At 45.5% G+C, this 19971-nt stretch overlaps 1 protein-coding gene across 1 annotated transcript in view; it reads left to right on the top strand.

The window, feature by feature from the left end:
* Positions 1 to 218: 218 nt before the first annotated feature.
* BCKDHB (branched chain keto acid dehydrogenase E1 subunit beta) overlaps positions 219 to 19971 on the top strand; it is a 274772-nt gene continuing 255019 nt past the window's right edge. The window contains exons 1-2 of the mRNA XM_075341500.1: positions 219 to 424; positions 4097 to 4174. Coding sequence (XP_075197615.1) covers positions 283 to 424; positions 4097 to 4174 — 220 coding nt within the window. The 5' untranslated portion in view covers positions 219 to 282. The remainder of the gene's footprint in view (positions 425 to 4096; positions 4175 to 19971) is intronic.

Below are 19971 nucleotides of genomic sequence, written 5' to 3'. Positions count from 1 at the left end.
AGGGGATGGGGAGGATAAGGACGAGAGGAGGGGAGGAGCAACAGGCCCCGGCTCCGCCCCCTCCTGCTATTCCTGCTCGTCTCCTTTCTCAGCTACAGACCAGCGCAACCGCCCTGATGGTGACGTCACAAGCATGCGAAAGTCGCGCCCCTCCAATACTGTCACCTGATTGGCTGAACACATTCCGCCTCTTGTTTACTATCCCACATTGCCGACCAATGGGATCCGTCACACACTAGCCCCGCTTCCTGCGCGTTGTTCAGTCATTTGAAGGCTTTAAACATGGCGGCCCTGAGGACAGTGATCGGGACTGGAAGCCGGGCGGCCAAGAGTATCGCACGATGGAATCGCTACAGTCTGCGCTTACAGACGAGATCGGTTGCACATTTTACCTTCCAGCCCGACCCAGAACCCACAGGATATGGTGAGAATGATTGCTGTGTGACATTCAAGAGCAATCAGCCATCTGCTACACACACAGTGTATAATGTCCTGTGACTCCCACCCTGTATCTGTAGGGTCACTGCCTCTCTCATCCTGATAGACAGTGGGGGCTGTAATGGTGGAGCTTAGCTGATCTTCCAGGATAACCTTGGGTGATCCATTGTGGAGTTGGTGCAGATCTAATCTGTAATCTGCATTGTTTCTGCATCTAAAGTCTGCTTATTTTCTGCACTTCATGTATTTTTGTTGTGGAAATTCACCAATATTGCAACAAAAAAGTTCCCAGGCCAGAGGTTTAATCTGCAATTTTAAGATCCCCATTGAAATGAATGGGTAAAAGCCAATATGTGTAGATTCCATACATAGAGCATGGGGATGATTGAGTTATAACCATGTTACTGGTCCTGTAAAATGCTGCAGATCCTACATGTGGAAAATGCGTAAAATCCGCACAAAAAACACAAGCCAGGCCTAAGAAATCCCTGTGATTATGGCTGGGGTTACACAGTGTCTGGTGTGGATTCTTCACCCATAAATCCACCGTTTTTTTCCCATAAATGGAAGGTGGACAAGTTTTACCTTTATCTCACCCACGTGCTGTGTTTTTTTTGGATTAGCAGTCTGTGTAGAAATTTTCTTTTAAATCCGCAGCGTTTCGATATCAGCTGTGCAAATCAAATTCATTTGGTGCGGGTTTCAGCAATTCCAAATGTGCATGAATCCGTGCAGAATTTAGATGCAGAAACTGCGGATTTCATTTTAGAATTTGCACTAAATGTACAAGGATTGAACCCAACCAAAGGGTTTACCAGGATCATATCTAAAGGGCTAACACAAGAGTGCCCTAGACTAGGGCCAAGAAAAGCTGTCTTATCTTACTGTATATATATATGTGTGTGTGTGTGTATATATATGTATATATATGTATATATATATATATATGTATATATATATATATATATATATATATATATATATATATATATATATATATATATATATATATATATATATATATAATTCTATATTATATATACACACAATGTGCCCATTTTTTTTTCTACAGAGCGCAAAACCCATTAAAGCAGCACTCATGTTTTTTTTTCTTTTTACCACTGAAGTGATATCACTAATGTACATTCTTCCTTATTATCTACTTACCAGCCACACTCTTCTTCTGTTCTTGTCGTTCATCCTTTTGCCTTTTGAAGTCTGTGACCTGCTGGATTGCACCAGTGTTTGCTGCGCTGATTAGAGAGGACACTTCTCAGTGTAAGGGGTACTTCACACACAGCGAGATCGCTACTGAGATTGCTGCTGAGTCACGTTTTTTGTGACCTCATTAGCGATCTCGCTGTGTGTGACACTGAGCAGCGATCTGGCCCCTGCTGTGAGATCGCTGCTCGTTACACACAGTGCTGGTTCGTTTTTTTATTGTTGCTCTCCCGCTGATAAGCACACATCGCTGTGTGTGACAGCCAGAGCGCAACAACTGAATGTGCAGGGAGCAGGAACCGGCGTCTGACAGCCTGCGGTAAGCTGTAACCAAGGTAAACATCGGGTAACCAAGGTGGTTACCCGATATTTACCTTCGTTACCAGCCTCCGCAGCTCTCACGCTGCCAGTGCCGGCTCCTGCTCCCTGCACACGCTAAGTTAAGCGGTGTGAGCTGGTAACTAAGGTAAACATCGGGTAACCATACCCGATGTTTACTTTAGTTACCAGTGTCCGCAGCTTCCAGACGCCGGCTCCGTGCAAGCGCAGTGTCGCTTGCACGTCGCTGCTGGCTGGGGGCTGGTCACTGGTCGCTGGTGAGATCTGCCTGTTTGACAGCTCACCAGCGACCATGTAGCGACGCAGCAGCGATCCTGACCAGGTCAGATCGCTGGTGGGATCGCTGCTGCGTCGCTAAAGTGTGATGGTACCCTAAGTCTATGGGAAGGAGGCTCTCATAGACTTGTATCAGAGCTTGTGACTGTTCCCTCTGATTTCTGGTCAGTCATGAGTGGCACTGGGAAGAGCAGAAGACAGCGGCTGGTATCTCTATTACTAATAGAAATAAGCATTAGTGATACCATGCCAGGGATGAAATATAAAACACATGCTGTAGTGGTGCTTTAAATAGAAATTAAAGCGGTTGTCCACTATATGGACAACTCCTTTAATAAAAACCTTCTACTCCCTGGCATTGTGACGTTGGCACCAGATCTCCTGGTATTCACCTGACATGCCGCCTGAGAGCTACAGCCATGAACGATTGATTATGGGCAATTTTGCTTACGCTTCCCTTGGATAAACCATCAAGTGGAGCAGTTCATTAGAGCCCACTGATTGGCAGCAGTGCTCACCTGCCATACATCACTAGAACAGCACCAGTGGGTATAAAGTGTTTGTTTTTATCTCACACATAGGACTAAGCCCTCTTTCACACGTCCGTGCCTCCGGTGTGTGTTTGGTCAGTTTCCTCAGGTACCGGAGACACGTACACGTAGACCTTGGTTTTTTGATGGACTTGGATACACGTATGTATTTACACACGGAACGTGTGTTCGTACCGTACATACGTGTGTTCCTCACGGCAACATGTCCGTTTTCTCTCCGGGATCACGGGTGTCACACAGAACGCAAACAGGTCACGGGTAATGCAAACATACCACATGGATGTGTTCCGTGTGACACACATCGGAGAAATCACATGTGTCTACTAGAAAAAAACCCAAAACATTACAACATTACTCACCTTCTCCAGCCCTCCTGTCTCTGCCGCTGCTGTCACTTGCTTCCGACCACCGCTCATTATGCTCATTGCATATTCACTTCACTGCGGCCAGAAGCAGCAGCAGCGGGGAGTTGGCAGGACCGGAGACCGAAGATCAGCACCACGGACAGCGACGCCAGGGACAGGTGAGTAGAAAGTTCCTGTTCTCCGTGTGTTATCACGGATAACACACGGAGAACACAGGTGTGCCATGAACACGGCTCATGGAGGGCAAAACGCACCTTTGACACGTCCGTGAAAAACATGCGTGGTTTTTCACGGATGTGTGAAAGAGGACTACGACATTTCTGAAAGTGTTACTCAAGTAGTGGACAATCCCTTTAATTGTAATATATCTACGATCATCCACCACTAGTGGGCTTTTAGAAGCATAGTGTTTTACTTTGTACTCAGGAAAAGCCTAACCTTGCTTTATGAGTTATTGCAATATTTCATTATTTATCTGTATGTGTATGCAATATGCTTTTAATGTCTGTCTTAGAGACGGGACCCACATCTATCTCCACTGGTCTCCCTATTCCCCATCCCTGCCCCGCCTCTGTCCCTTTATTACCGTGGACTTCTCAGTATGGCTATGGAAATACTTTCAGCTTTCTTCTGAACTCCCATAGCAAAGAAGGGAGCGAGTCGGCTCATGCAGTGTCAATTCTCCACGTTTTGGTGGTAGGATGCCGGCTGGAATGAGAGGTCAGGGGACTCCGATCTAGAGATAGGTGTGGGATGTCTTTGGCATATACGGTTAGACAATTCCTTTAAGAAATGAATCCACACAAAGTGCTTAGCATAACCCAGATAGTTTCCATGCAAACCGTTTTACTTTCTTTACGTTTTACATGGCAGCAATGGTATTGATGTTTTTAATCCTTTTTGTAGGACCAACTCAGAAAATGAACCTTTTCCAGGCTGTACAAAGTGCATTAGATAATACGCTGTCAAAGGATCCGACTGCAGGTATAAAACAGATGAAAATAAATGTGTGCGATATGTGTGCAGACATACATACATACATCAGGTGAAATAAATGTTGAACACGTTGCCAATTTTTGAAGTAAATCTATTTCTAAAGGTGCTGTTGACATGAATTTGTCACCAGATGTCGGTAACAACTCATCCAATCCACACAGTCAAATAAATGAATCCAGAGATGTCCACAAATTAAGCTGTGTGTAATAATGAGAAATGACACAGGGAAAAAGTATTGAACACGTGAAGAAAGAGCAGTGCAAAAAGCCATGGAAAGTCACAACACCAGCTGAAATCTATCAGTAATTAAAAGGCAATCCTGCCACTTAGGAAACAATAATAAAATCTGCTGCCATCTACTAGAATAATGAAGATGAAATGAGGGTGGGCATTTTAGCAAGACAATGATCCCAAACACACAGCCAAGGAAACTACAATTGGCTCGAGAGAAAGAAAATAAAGCTGCTAGAATAGCTCAGCCAATCACCTGACCTGAATCCAATAGAAAATATATGGAAGAACTAAAGCTTAGAGTTCATAGAAGGAGCCCACAGAACCTTTAGGATTTGAAGAGTTTGTATGGAAGAATGGACCAAAATCACACCTGAGCAATGCATGTGACTAGTTTCTCCATACAGGAGGCATCGTGAAGCTGTCATCACCAATAAAGGATTGTGTTTGAAGCATTAAATACATTTCAGTAAGCGTGTTCAATACTTCTTCCTTGTATCATTTTTCATTATTACACATCACTTATTTTATGGACATCTCTGGTTTGATTTATTTCTGTGTCATGTATGGATAGTTACCGACATCTGGTGAGAAATTCATGTCAGTAGGACCTTTAGAAAGCTAGTTACTTAAAAAATTGGTGATGTGTTCAATACTTATTTCACCCACTGTATATAAATATGTATATCATATATAATCTCAAGTCTTTTCATATTCAGTCTCCCTATTGGCTTATTGTCAATGTCAGTGTTGGGCTGTACTACATATATCCAGCTACACATTGTATCTCTGGTTTTATGTTCATGTGATACTTTTGCCATCTAATGTTTTATATTTAGGGAAAAAAGTTGAATAGAACTTAAAGGGCAATATGCTTTGAAAGGCCAACAGATTTGTTAGATCATAATTGCATACCCTAAAAAAATGTAGATCTGTCAGTTTTATGCCAAAAGAAACAATTCGAGTAGATTATATCTATCCCTTTTTTGAAGAGGAGGTGACAACCCAAAGACGACACATACAAAGTTCTAACAGTAATTCACTGTGTAAAGGCCACGTCTCACTAAGCAACATCGCTAGCAACATTGCTGCTGAGGCACGACTTTTGTGACGTAACAGCGATGTTGCTGTGTGTGACATCCAGCAACAACCTGGCCCCTGCTGTGAGGTCGTTGGTTGTTGCTGAATGTCCTGGACTATTTTTTTTAGTTGTTGCTGTCCCGCTGTGAAGCACAGATCGCTGTGTGTGACAGCGAGACAGCAACAACTAAATGTGCAGGCAGCAGGAGCCGGCTTCTGCGGACGCTGGTAACCACGGTAAACATCGGGTAACCAAGAAGCCCTTTCCTTGGTTACCCGATATTTACCTTCGTTACCAGCACCAGATTATAAATGCCATCAAGATGAGGGATGGACCAATCCTCAGACCACATAAGACATATGAGTGCCGGGCCAACTTAGCAAGGCCACGCATCACCCCCATAGAATCAGTCTGTGCTGCTCCTTCACCTTCCTATGCGTTTTGTCGATGGACTCATCAGGGAAGCAAACACTTGGCCATCGGAGCACATACTACGATCACACTTCTTTTTGCTCTATCCAAGTGTGATGGTAGTATGTGCTCTGACGGCCCCTGATGAGTCCACCAATGCAACGCGTAGGGAGGTCCAGGAGCAGTGACTAATACACAGGCACAGACTGAATCTTTGGGGTAAGGCTAGTTTCACATTTCCGTTGTTTTGCATCAGTCACATGCGTTGTTTAACGCTTGTGACTGATGCGTTGTACAACGGATGACAACTATTGGAAGAGAAAGCGGATTCCGTTATAAAACGAGTCCGAGAGAACGATCAGCTGAACGTTCACAATAGCTGGCCGCCAGCTTTTGAGAGCGAACAGATGATCTCCCGGCGGCCGGCTAATGAGAGCGATCAGCTGATCGTTCGGACGCCAAGAGAGAGCATGCGCAGCAGAATCAAAAGAATTCCGCTGCTCCAAAAACGCTATATGCTGCGTTCCTGCCATCCGACGGTCAGTCATTCCACGACTGATCAGTCGGGCGGAGGATGCAACGCAGCGTCCTCAGTCACAATCCGTCGCTCATACAAGTCTATGGGAACAACAGAATCCGACAAACGGATTCCGTTGTTTACCAGAGCCGCAGATTGTGACTGATATAAATTGATGGAAATGTGAACCTAGCCTAATGTGTGGCTTTGCTAAGTAGATCACCCCCCCACACACACTTATTTGTCTTTATGTGGTCTGAGGATTGTACCCTCATCATGATGGCATTTATAATCTGGTGAGATCGGTCCATTTCATTGCCTGTACATTTTTCTTGCATTTCTATTGCTCTGTGGTTTTAGATTTAAACACTTTTCTTATTATTTGAGCACGATTGTTCATGTATCTGCCTGGAATAATTTTCCAGTTATGAGACATACAGTTTCCCATGTTTACACTTCTATGTTATATTGGGATTGTGTTTAATATATAACAGCACTTTTTATCCAGTGCCAAAACAGGTGTAAAAATATTTTTTAAAGAGGTTTTCCCACAAATTTAATTTCAAACTTTTTTAATCAATACATCTTGTAATAATATTAAGTTCCAGAATTGGATGTATTTTTTAAAAAAAAAAAGGTGCTGAGATAACCTTATATATGTGCCCGTGCTATGTACTGTGTAATGGCCGTGTCTGACCGTATGGTCTGATCATACCACATCTCCTGGGCCGGGAGGAAGCAAAAGAGAGTTGTCACGCTTTCAAGCATGGCGACCTCGTTCAGACCAAAACGAGTCTAATGTACAATGAAAAAAACACCACCACAAACAAGGGGGGGGGGACATCGGGGACACATTAACAACTGTGGGCCCTGGCGCTAGTGAGAGGGTAGATGGACACCTCCTAACCTCACCTGAGCTGTCCCTACTCTCCTAGTCAGCCCCTATACAGTCTCCACAACTGCCGCTGAGCAGTACCCTGGGACCTTGGGATACCCTATAGATGCCCTGACTAGTGAGAGGCCGGTGAGGTACATTAGACCCACCGCTGCACTAATAAGACAATAGGGTTGAGGGGAAAAACTGCAACACAAACGCTGAGACTACACTTTGCATTCTATTCTGCAGCGTGTAAGTCACTGTGTGTGTGTCTCAGAATGCAGCCGAAAAAGCTGCGTTCTGAGACGCATTTGGCAGAACGCAAAGTGCGGACATTCCTGGTGAGAATTCATGCGTTCTGGATGCTTTCTCTGCCATAGATAGAGTGGGATAAGCATCCAGAACGCATATTTTTCTCACTACGCACCCACTCTGCTCTGCAGCATCCCCATAGACTTGCAGCAGAGCCGAGTGGGACCGCAGTGTCACTGTCATGGCTGGCTGAGGGCAGTGCTTCGCGATCAGAATGAACTCGGATGAACTTCACCCTACTTCATTGTGATCGCGCGGCTCTGTGCGTGTGCCGCGGCTTGATTTGCGGTCACACGTGAAGGACTCACCTGTGATCGCAAATCCCCTGAGTGACTGCAGTGAGCCGCGCGATCAGCTGTGCTTTCACTCAGGTTACTCGCGGCCACAGCTGCAGTCCTCCACCGGAGAGCGGTGGCCGTGAGTAACTTCAGTGACAGCACAGCTGATCGCGCGACTCACTTCAGTTGCTGCATGGAGCTCACAGGAGCGGCGGTGTTCTACTGCAGCTCCTGTCAGCTTCCGATGTAGCAGAGCTGGAAGCGTCGGGGGACCTTCTGTGGATTACGTCGGACCTGGAGGTGTTTTTGAGGGGTTAATAAAGTGGTGAAAGAGGGTGTTTTTTTTTTTTTTTGTCTTTCATTACAAATAAATGATTTTCTTGGATGTGTGTGTTTATTTACTTTAACTTACACGTTCATTATGGAAGGTATCTCGGGGAGACTCCTGCCATGATTAACCTAGGACTTAGTGGCAGCTATGGGCTGCTGCCATTAACTCCTTATTACCCCGTTTGCCAGCGCACCAGGGCAATTCGGGATGAGCCGGTAAAGTCCCGGGACTGTCGCATCTAATGCATGCGGCAATTCCGGGCGGCTGCTGGCTGATATTGTTAGGCTGGGGAGCTCCCCATAATGTGGAGCTTCCCATCCTGAGAATACCAGCCTTCAGCCGTGTGGCTTTACCCTGGCTGGTATCCAAATGGGGGGTGGGGGGACCGCACGTCGGGTTTTTTTTTTCCATTTATTTATTTATTTATTTATTTATTTTTTTACTGCCCGATATAGACACGCCCACCATCGGCTGTGATTGGTTGCAGTCAGACACGCCCCCAAGCTGAGTGACGGCTGTCTCACTGCAACCAATCATGGGCGGGGAAAGCAGAGAATACGTGATGGATTAATGAGCGGCTGGCATTTTCAAAAGAGAAGAAGCCGCCACAGTGAGAACGCCGTGCAGCGCCGTGCCGGTGATCGTGGATCGGTGAGTATGAGAGAGGGGGTGGGAGGGAGTGACCGACATGGACAGAGAGAGATAGAGAGAGAGAGAGAGAGAGACCGACCGACCAACCAACAGAGAGAGAAAGACGAAAAAACTGCTTTTGTTATGTTAAAAAAAACATGTGGATCGCAATAATAATGCAATGCAAGCGCACTGCTTAACATTTTGGCAGCGATTTTCTACAACTCATTGATTTCAATGGGTGTAGAACGCAGCCAAAATGGCAAAAACAATTGACATGCTGCTTCTTTGAACGCATGGTTTTTGCCACAAAATATGCAAATGAAACGCAGCGTTTAGAAACGCAAAGTGCGGACAAGAAATTCACATTTTCCATAGACTTTTCTGGAAAATCAAAACGCATGCCTTTTGGCATGAAAAAGGTGCTTCTCAAAACGGACCTAAAAAGCACCTGAAACGCAGGTGGAAACGCAAAGTGCGGTCTCAGCCAAAAGGATAAAGGTAGGCTTCTTGGAACACTCCAAAACAGCTCATTCCACCAGGGGAACCAGAGAACAAATGAGTTTGTGTCTTCAGCAGGGATTGCTAGGTAACACTTCTATTTAAACCTGAAGGGCATGACTACAAAACTATTGCAGCTGAACCACTCAGCCAGGCACTTCTGAAAAAGCAGATAACAACACAACTGATATTAACCATTTAGGTACTAAAGGAAACAATACCATATCACTAGTTTCCAAAAACAGGGACCTGACCTTGATAAGAGTATACAGATAGCACAACATGGGATCATATCTGATTCTTTTTGAGGAAAAGCAATTCCCTACCTGTTTTTAAAAAAATATTTTACCTCATAGAATAATTTGCAATCCCATGCTGTAATATCTATATACTTTATTACGTCTTCCCTGGCCCAGGAGAATTCTCATTAAATTCTGAACATGTCAATCGGGAGTTATTGCCATTGTGTGTTTTGTATTAGGCGCTTATGTTATGTTAATTGCACCTACACATGCAAAGTAGGATCTTATCATCCAGTAGCCATCTCTTGCCAACATTTGCTATCACAACTAAGGTCTGAAGCATCACAATGGAGCCTGCTCAGCTTGTTACTAAAATCTGATTGTACAAGAGGAGTCGTTAAATGACATCTCTGATGAGCTACTGGTTGTTCCTTGGAGAAGATGTTAGGCTGTGCCTGAGCTTTTTTGCACAGTTTTCTTCCCCTGTCTTTATGGATGCCTGCAGCAGGCACTACTGATGATAGCAAGTTCCTACAAATCTTTATGACTATCGCATATGGGTGTATATAGAATATAGTACAGAGGTGGACTACATACATAACACTTCTGCCTAGAATTCAGAAGTCTGGACAGTGCCTTGGAAGCATTTCCATTTGCATTGTAGCTTGAAGACTAAGCTTATCAAGACTGAAACCCCCATATGGAGCCGTAATGACTACTTGTTGTTGGCACCATAGATCTTCTTCCCTTTTTTCTAAAATGGGAAACAATAAGGCACATTATATAGACAGATAAGAGTTTTAGCCTCCATTCATTTCAAATGTCAGCAGTATGAATATGAATAAAAAACAAAAGAAACTCCAACACATACTGTGATGTAATTTATACAGAGTGCTTAGATAGGTTAATCATAGGGCCTAATGTAAGCAGACATTTGTCACTAGACTCTGATTTAGATCTTTCCCTGGATTATTTTTTTTTTTTTTGGGTAAAGTTACCGTCACACTAAGCAACATCACATCGCTGCTGAGGCACGACTTTTGTGACGTAACAGCGATGTTGCTAGTGATGTTGCTGTGTGTGACATCCAGCAACAACCTGGCCCCTGCTGTGAGGTCGCCGGTTGTTGCTGAATGTCCTGGGCCATTTTTTAGTTGTTGCTCTCCCGCTGTGAAGCACAGATCGCTGTGTGTGACAGCGAGACAGCAACAACTAAATGTGCAGGGAACCGGCTTCTGCGGACACTGGTAACTAATGTAAATATCGGGTAACCAAGAAGCCCTTTCCTTGGTTACCCGATATTTACCTTCGTTACCAGCGTCTGCCGCTCTCACGCTGTCAGTGCCGGCTCCCTGCACACATAGCCAGACTACACATCAGGTAATTAACCCCATGTGTTCTCTGGCTAGGAGTGCAGGGAGCCAGCGCTAAGTGGTGTGCGCTGGTAACCAAGGTAAATATCGGGTTGGTTACCCGATATTTACCTTAGTTACCAAGCGCAGCATCGCTTCCACGCGTCGCTGCTGGCTGGGGGTTGGTCACTGTGGTTGCTGGTGAGATCTGCCTGTTTGACAGCTCACCAGGAGCCCGTGTAGCGACGCTCCAGTGATCCCTGCCAGGTCAGGTTGCTGGTGGGATCGCTGGAGCATTGCTTAGTGTGACTGTACCTTTAGTTCACACAGTGTGTTTTTCGCAGCGTTTTTGCGCATTTTTCGGGTGCGATTTTGGCCTCAAAACTGCATGACTTTGCTTCCCCAGAAAAGTCTATGAGTTTTCATTTTTGCTGTCCGCACACAACTTTTTTTTTAAGCTGCGTTTTTGAGCTTAAAAAAAAAATGGACATGTCAATTCTTTCCTGCGTTTTCCCCCATGCAAAGCATTGGAAAAACGCAGAGATCAAAAACACACCAAATCGCGGTAAAAACGCATGCGTTTTTTGCCATGGGTGCGTTTTTGTGCGTTTTTAGCGGTCAAAAACGCACAAACGCAGCGTAAAAAAACGCAGCATGTGCACATAGCCTTAAATGGAGGACCTCCACTAATTGGTGCCGCTACACCCATTCTGGAACAGTGTTGGTTTTTTTTTCCCCTATTCCCCCCCCTTCATTCTAAAATTATGCCGTGCTCTCTCTTCCCTCTCTGTTTCCTCTCCCTCTCTGTTTCCTCTCCCTCTCTGTTTCCTCTCCCTCTCTGTTTCCTCTCCCTCTCTGTTTCCTCTCCCTCTCTGTTTCCTCTCCCTCTCTGTTTCCTCTCCCTCTCTGTTTGTTTTCTCTGCCTCTGTTTCCGCCCTCCCCCTTCCTTTTCCCTCCCTCTCTGCTCCCTCTTTCCTGGTAAGGCTGCTTTCACATCAGCGTTGTTTTTGCCTGATGGCAAAGAAACGCAAAGTGCATCTGAACGGATCCTGCGGATTGTACGTGCAATGCATGCAACCGCAATTATTATTTACCGGATTCTTCTGACTCCTGATCTCACAGCCCGCACACGCTGCGGTGGATGCAGGTTACCAGCAGTCACTGGCTGCTGCCGATAATATGTGACCGTGTGCGGGCTGTGTGGTCAGGAGTTAAGCTGAGTTCAGATCAGCTGAGGACTCCAGTATCGGCCAATTACTTGTTCTGTGTCCAGCTGCATACATCGCAGCGTGTGCGGGCTGTGAGGTCAGCTGAGTTCGGCCGGCAATGGAGTCAGCTGATCTGTAGTCAGCTGACCTCACAGCCCACAGACGCTGCGATGGGACATAGAACAAGTAATCGGCCGACACTGGAGTCAGCTGATGTCAACTCAGCTGAACTCAGCCAACAGAACAAATAACCAGATAAGCTGAATCCAGTGTCGGCCGATTACTTGTTCTGTGTCTCCCTGCATCAATCGCAGCGTGTGCGGGCTGTGAGGTCAGCTGAGTTCAGATCACCCGACTCCAGTACAGGCCGAACTCAGCTGACCTCACAGCCCCCACACGCTGCGATTGATGCATGGGGACACAGAACAAATCATCGGCCGACACTGGAGTCAGCTGATCTGATTACCTTTTCTGCTGGCTGTGTGGTTAGAAAAATGCTCAATGGGCAAAGCCCTTGTCTATTTATTTTTTTTTTTTTCCATTAAAAAATTAAAAAAAACCCAAACACATAACCTTAACCCTAGGGTTAGGGGAAAAAAAAATGTGTGGGCTGCCGCTGCATTTTCTATTGCTAAGGGTACCCAAGCAGCTACTGGCTGCTAACCACCAACTGCTTGTTGTTACATTCACTGGCAATGGAAGATCCAGGGAAGCACCCCTTTTTTTTTTTTTGGCCAAAAATTAAAAAAAAAAAAAAAAAAAAGACGTGGGCCTCACCCTATTTTTGTATGCTAGCCAGGTACAACTAGGCAGTTGGGGATTGGAATCTTCAGCGCAGGGTAGCCCAAGCTTTCTGGGATCCCCCGCTGCGAATTGCAGTCCGCAGCCGCCCCAGAAAATGGCACTTTCATAGAAGCGCCATATTCTGCCACTGTATCCAACTCTTCAGTGGCCCTGGTAGCGCACTAGGTAATAAGGGGTTAATACCAGCTTTGTTTTACCAGCTGATATAAAGCCCGAGATTCTTAAATTCAGGCCAAGTTTGACCCAGCCATTGAGAATTGCCAATAAAGGGTTAAAGACACCACACAGAGAAAAAATACTTTATTCGAAATAAATACACAGACACACTTAGAGAATACATCTTTATTACTCCCTCTCACCCCTCCACAATCCTGGTCTTATTTCTTCTGTCTTCTTTCTTCAACTGATGCAGCTGCACTAGAAAACACGGTGTAGGAACTACTTTCTGGGCATGCGCAGTTCTGAAAACAGGATCCTGCCTACCAGAATGCTGTGACTTCCGGTAGAGCAGGATCCAGCTCATTTGAAAAGCATTGCAGGTACCGCAATATGAAGGATCCGGAGAAATACAGTATTTTGTTGTAAGTCAAAAACACTACAAGTAGCATTTTTGAAAAAAGATAAAATACTGCATCTCACCGGATCCAGTGTATGATGCACACAACTGCAAGTGAACGCATATTGCCGCAACTCCATTGCAAAAGCATTGAAATGACAATGCATTTGTAAAGGATCGGGTCATATGCGTTCTGCGTTTTTTTGCCGATAGGCAAAAAAACGCTGATGTGAAAGCAGCCTAATAAAGGTGGAAGTTTTCACTTTAACTAACTGCACTGGGAGGGGCGCATTTTGATTGCCCAGCATCACTGGAGACAAAGCAGACGCCCAGAGTGAAGTTCTGCCATATATGCCCAGTTGGTCAAAGGGAAAATTTGCATCATTTTTACTGTGAGTCATAACTTTTGAAGGGAGGGGCACAGGCGAAAAAGAATTAGCATTTGGAGGAGATTCTCAGTGTAAAAAAAGAATCAATTGAAAGGTTTTCTTTACCTGTATTTAAATGCATTGATTCAAAGAGGGATATCAAAAGTAAATTACAGCAATAAGCCATACGGTATAAAAGCGTCCTCTGCGTGATGAGCTCGCTTATTTTTTATTTCATTTTTTTTTATACTACCCGATAAATTGTAAACTCATGAAACTGTTTTTCACTATATTGACCAATTAGCTGATTGAAGTTGACAGTGTTTTTTATTCGTCTAATTCTTTTGACAGGTCTGTGGTAGTGTAAGCTGCCATGGACGGTATAAAATCATACTGTCAGAAGTTCTTACGATGTAGGAGAGACACATCTCTGAAATGTCACACTTTGCCCTGGTGACAGTCGGTGCAATTTCCAATAAAAGTGGGAAAATGAAATGTTTGAGTTTTCTGTTCTGTGATTTGGCTTGTGCGTGTTTCATTGACATGATCAACGTGACAGCTGCATCCACCAGAGCGGTGAACATGTGGAGCCTCCGCTGTGCTGTGCGTAATGATGTGACAGCCGTTTTATGATTCGGAATGTAATGCACATGTACAAGTGCACACTGACGCGAATGTTACCCATGGATTAGTCATACATGCTATTTCTTAAAGAACTCTATGGTTTCCAAGATCACCCATATGACAGAATTCATTTTTCTTGCAAAATCTTTTTCATCCATTGTGCAAGTCTAATACTTTATACTAGTCTCCACTCTACATTTAAGGGAAGATGTTTTCAGATAATGACCTATTGTTTAAGCTACTTTCACACTTACGTTGACCGGCAACCGTCACAATGCGTTGTGTAACGCATGTGACGGATGCCTTGCAAAAAGTGTGATAATAAAGGCCAAGGATTCCAGTGAAATAACGCGTTGCGTTAAGTTTTCTTTAGCCGAGAGAGAGCCCTCATCTTCACCGCACACATCCCGACACTACAGCCCTCATCTTCACCGCACACATCCCCACACTACAGCCCTCATCTTCACTGCACACATCTCGACACTACAGCCTACATCATCACAACACACATCTCGACATTACCGCCCACATCATCACCGCACACACCATGACACTACTGCCCACATCATCACCGCACACACCCCGACACTACTGCCCACATCATCACCGCACACATCCCAGCACTACCGCCTACATCACCACACACACGCACGCACTACCGCACTCATCATCACCGCGCACACACCGGCACTACCTCACCCATCATCACTGCACACGCAGGCACTACTGCACCCATAATCACCGCACGCACTACCGCACCCATCATCACCGCACACACTGGCACTACCTCAGTGACGTCCCCGCTGATAGCACGATTCACTTCAGTTGCTGCGTGGAGCTGACAGGAGCGGCGGTGTTCTACTGCCGCTCCTGTCAGCTTCATGTAGCAGAGCTGGATGCGTCGCGGGACCTCGTGTGGATTACGCTGGACCTGGAGGGGTATTTGGGGATTTTAATAAAGTGGTGAAAGAGGGTGGTTTTTTTTTGTCTTTTATTCCAAATAAAGTATTTTTTCGGGTGTATGTGTTTATTTACTTTCACTTACAGGTTAATCATGGACTGTGTCTCATAGACGCCTGCCATGATTAACCTAGGACTTAGTGGAAGCTATGGGCTGCTGCCATTAACTCCTTTATTACCTCGATTGCCACCGCACCAGGGCAATTCGGGATGAGCCGGGTAGAGTCCCGGGACTGTCGCATCTAATGGATGCAGCAATTCTGGGCGGCTGCTGGCTGATATTTTTAGGCTGGGGGCCTCCCCATCCTGAGAATACCCGACTTCAGCCGCGTGGTTTTACCTTGGCCAGTATCAAAATTGGGGGGGACCGCACGCAGTTTTTTTTTTTTTTGTTTTTTTTTAAAATAATTTATTTATTTATTGTACTGCACAATATAGACCCACCCACCGGCGGCTGTGATTGTTTGCAGTGAGACAGCTGTCACTCAGCGTGGGGGCGGGTCTGACTGCAACCAGTCATAGGCGCCGGTGAACGAGGGAAGCAGTGAATACTAGATGGAATAATGAGCGGCCAGCTTTTTTAAAAGAGGAAAAGCCGCCGGAGCTTTGTGACAACTGTGCAGCATCGCACCCATGATCAGTGTGTATGAGAGAGGGGTGAGCGAGACCAGGAGTGATTTTAAATGATTTCGATCGTTCTGCTGGTCATGCTGAGCATGCTCAGTAGAACGTGATGAAATCAGTCAGCGGATTCCGCCACTTAGCGCATAGCGGCGGAAACTGCCAACATGGTTAATCATTAGACACCGTGGTGGATTCCAATAGAATCCGTCAAGGTGCGCTATTTTAACGACACAAAAAACGCTACATGCAGCGTTCCTGCTGCCCGACGCAGCGTCAAAATAACGACGCTGCGTTGTGCAGTGGATGCAACGCAAGACCATCCGTTGCTATCCGTAGCTAATAGTAGTCTATGAGGAATATAATGGTTTCCTGCAACGGTTACCGTAATTCCTTAAGGCTAGTTTCACACTACGTCTTTTTAACATCCGCTGAAAACGTTTTTTTAGCGGAAGTACGGATCCTGCTTTTACAGCAAATAACGTATGCAAACGCATATGTTATTTTGCAGGATCCTGCACTGGATGTTTAGGGGCGGGCATTGGAGTCATGTGATCGGGAGTGAGGGGAACTAGACTGGGAGGAGGCTTCTGACAGCTGCAGACGCTGGTAACCAAGGTAAACATCGGCCTTGGATACCCGATATTTATCTTGGTTACGAGTGTCTGCAGCTGCTAGGAGCAGGGCTGCCTGCACGCGTAACCAACGTAAACATCGGGTAACTAAGAGAAGTGGTTACGCGATATTTACCTTGGTTACGAGTGTCCGCAGCTCTCAGGTGGGAGAGAGAGGGAGGGGGAAAGACAGAGATAGAGAGAGAGAGAGGGGGTGAGGGAGGGAGTAGAGAGATAGACAGATCACTCGAGACTGGTTCTGGGCATGCTCAGTACTTTCTGGGCATGCTCAGTACAAAAGCAGGATCCTGTCTATCAGCACGCCAGCGTTCACCTGCGTTTGCGTGCGTTATAGTCAGGATCCAGCAATTTGCAGTATTTGGACGGAGCTCAAAAACGCTACAAGTAGCGTTTTTGAAACATGTTAAAAAACTGCAAGTCACTGGATCCTCACTATAACGCAGGCAAACGCAGGTGAACGGACGTTAACGCGAGTCCATTGCAAATGCATTGAAATGAAAACGCATTTGCACTGGATCCGCTTGTCCGCTAAAATAAGGACGGATGTTAAAAAGACGTAGTGTGAAACCAGCCTAAGGCTGCAGATAGCAACGGAAGCCGTCCAACGCAAGTGTGAAAGTAGCCTTAATCAGGTTAATGTGTTAGTTATATCTTTGGCAATGTTTATTACTTCCATATCATAATATTTATTAAAAATAAAAAATAGAAATCTTGCAATTTTCCCACTGGCCACTGGGACTTTGTTAGACTCTAGCTTCCTGTTTCAGGAAACAACACATGTACATAGCCAAAATGGTCAGTCCCCGACCTGTCTTCTGTCTTGACGTGTCTAATGATTCAGTGCAACGGTCCTGGAGAAGGGAGGTGTAGCTGGGTCAGATGTGACATTGCCTATGGAAGTCTTCAAAAAGAGACTGGACAGACAACTGGGTGGGCTGACTTAGTGAATCCTGATGTGAGCAGGGGGTTTGGCCAGATAACCCAGGAGGTCCCTTCCAACTCCTGTGTTATCAGCTGTCTATGGAGGCGTTACCTGTCATTGTCATTTTGCCTCTACTGACAACGAAATTGCTATAAACTCTTATACATACACTAAACCATATAGTTGCATTCAGCATAGATATCGTGGGCAATGTGGCTATATTAAACATTTGGCCCTGACCTTTTCTCACTGCCTGCCATTTTCCCAAACGCTGTGTTATCAGTCTTCACTTTTATGCAGCAGGTTTGTAGGGGGACCTGCTGAACAGGCCTCTTCTCTGTCGATATACTGACTTTTGCGCTAGTGTGATAAATGGAGCGCAATGTAGCTAGGATGCCGGGCATGGGTCGGATCCTTAAACGTGTGTTGGTGGCCGTGTCCTGGTGCTATGTTGAAATGCACATGGCTGTGGGCGTGCGGGGATTTACGCCATTTTGTTTTCCCTGTCTGCTAGGTGGTCGGTGGCGTACCTCTTGGTGTTGGTGCAGAAAAATAGGAGAATCAGGAGGCATGTTCAACAATAAAATAAGATGGACTTTTTTACTTATTCAGAAGGTACACAGCCATGATGGTGATAACATACTCAGATGATATGGCTCCACAGACAGGCAGATAGCAATGGGATACAGGGATACAGTCACATATGAGGTGTGATAACTGCGAGTGCAGAGCCCGTCTTGTTGACCAAGCTGACACACAGAGATGGCTTCCTCTATCACACTGGGGCAGACCCCAGAATTCCTGCTCAGTTTGAGTTTCATGTATAGTATACTCTTCCGTGTACCCATCTTCCTTATGGGGGACCCATCTCCAGTCCCGTACTCCTGCTGCATCCACAGCTTTGAGGTTCAGGTAGGCTAAGGCGCTGTGCAGACCAGGGCATTCCATCTGCCTAAAGGGGTGCAAGTCCTAAGAGGTTTCTACTCGTGGTTTTGGGTCAGTCCATTGGAGCGGGGGTTGGCCCCCCTACATGTTCCTTGCCGTGTGCACTTGCACTGAGCTCCAACTGTACTCTGACTAACCTCTGAGGAGACTCCGCCCACCATTCTATTCTGCCCAGTAACCAGGCCTGTGGGAAGTTTAACTCTTGATGTCAAAGTGTAAGCAGCATGCCTCATGTAAACTGCTGCTAAGACTATAAGGCTATGTGTGCACTAGAAAAGTGATTTTTTTTTTTCTCAAGAAAATTTCTTGAGAAACTTCTGGGAGTTGAAGATTACCGTACCTGCAGAAAAAAACGCACCTAAACCGCGGGAAAAATCATGCGATTTATTTTTTTTTTTTTTTTTGCCGCGGTTTTTCCGCAGGTTGGTCCCTGCGTTTTTTTTATGCTGAACTGCAATAAATAATAGAGAATAGATAATCGATAGATAATGGATAGAGGAAAAGATGGATAGATGAATAGATAGATGAGAAAGACCTATATAATGTTCCACCCCCCTGCATATTCTAAGCTGGCACCCTTTAGTGACTTTCATGTGGCACTAAAGGGTGCCTAGCCTTGTATTTAGCCAAAAAATAAATAATTAAAAAAATGACGTGAGGTCCCCCCATCTTTTGTAGCCAGCTAGGGTAAAGCAGACGGCTGCAGCCTGCAGACCACAGCTGGCAGCTTCACCTTGGCTGGTAATCCAAAACAGAGGGCACCCCACGCTGTTATTTTACATTAAATAAATAATTTAAAACAAAAAACGTGGGGCCCCCCCATATTGGATCACCAGCCAAGGTAAAGCGGACAGCTGGGGTCTGATATTCTCAGACTAGGGAGGTCCACTGTTATTGGACACTCCCCAGCCTAAAAATAGCAGGCTGCAGCCGCCCCAGAAGTGGCGCATCCATTAGACGTGCCAATCCTGGCGCTTTGCCCCAACTCATCCCGTTGCCCTGGTGCGGTGGCAAACGGGGTAATATATGGGGTTGATACCAGATGTGTAATGTCACCTGGCATCAAGCCCTGGGGTTAGTCATGTCACGCGTCTATCAGATACCTGACATCACAAACCCAGTCAGTAAGAAATAAAACTTTTTTTGTTGTCTATTTTTTATTTGAAAAAACACTCCCCACATACCCTCTTTCACCAATTTATTGACAAGAACAATCAAATCCAGGTCCAGCGTAATCCAATAAGGGTAAGGGGGGGGTCCCACGACGATCCATACCATAGTCACTGTCCCAGTAAGTGAAGAACAGAAGGTTCCCCATTGGCTGGGAGAGTAATGCAGTGACCTGAGCTAACATCAATAGGTCAGCCCAGGTCACTGCA

This window comes from Anomaloglossus baeobatrachus, chromosome 3 (genome assembly GCF_048569485.1).
Source record: "Anomaloglossus baeobatrachus isolate aAnoBae1 chromosome 3, aAnoBae1.hap1, whole genome shotgun sequence".
NCBI classification, from domain to species: Eukaryota; Metazoa; Chordata; class Amphibia; order Anura; family Aromobatidae; genus Anomaloglossus; species Anomaloglossus baeobatrachus.
Note: the sequence above shows the minus strand (reverse complement) of the source record. Positions and strands in the feature narration are given on the sequence as shown.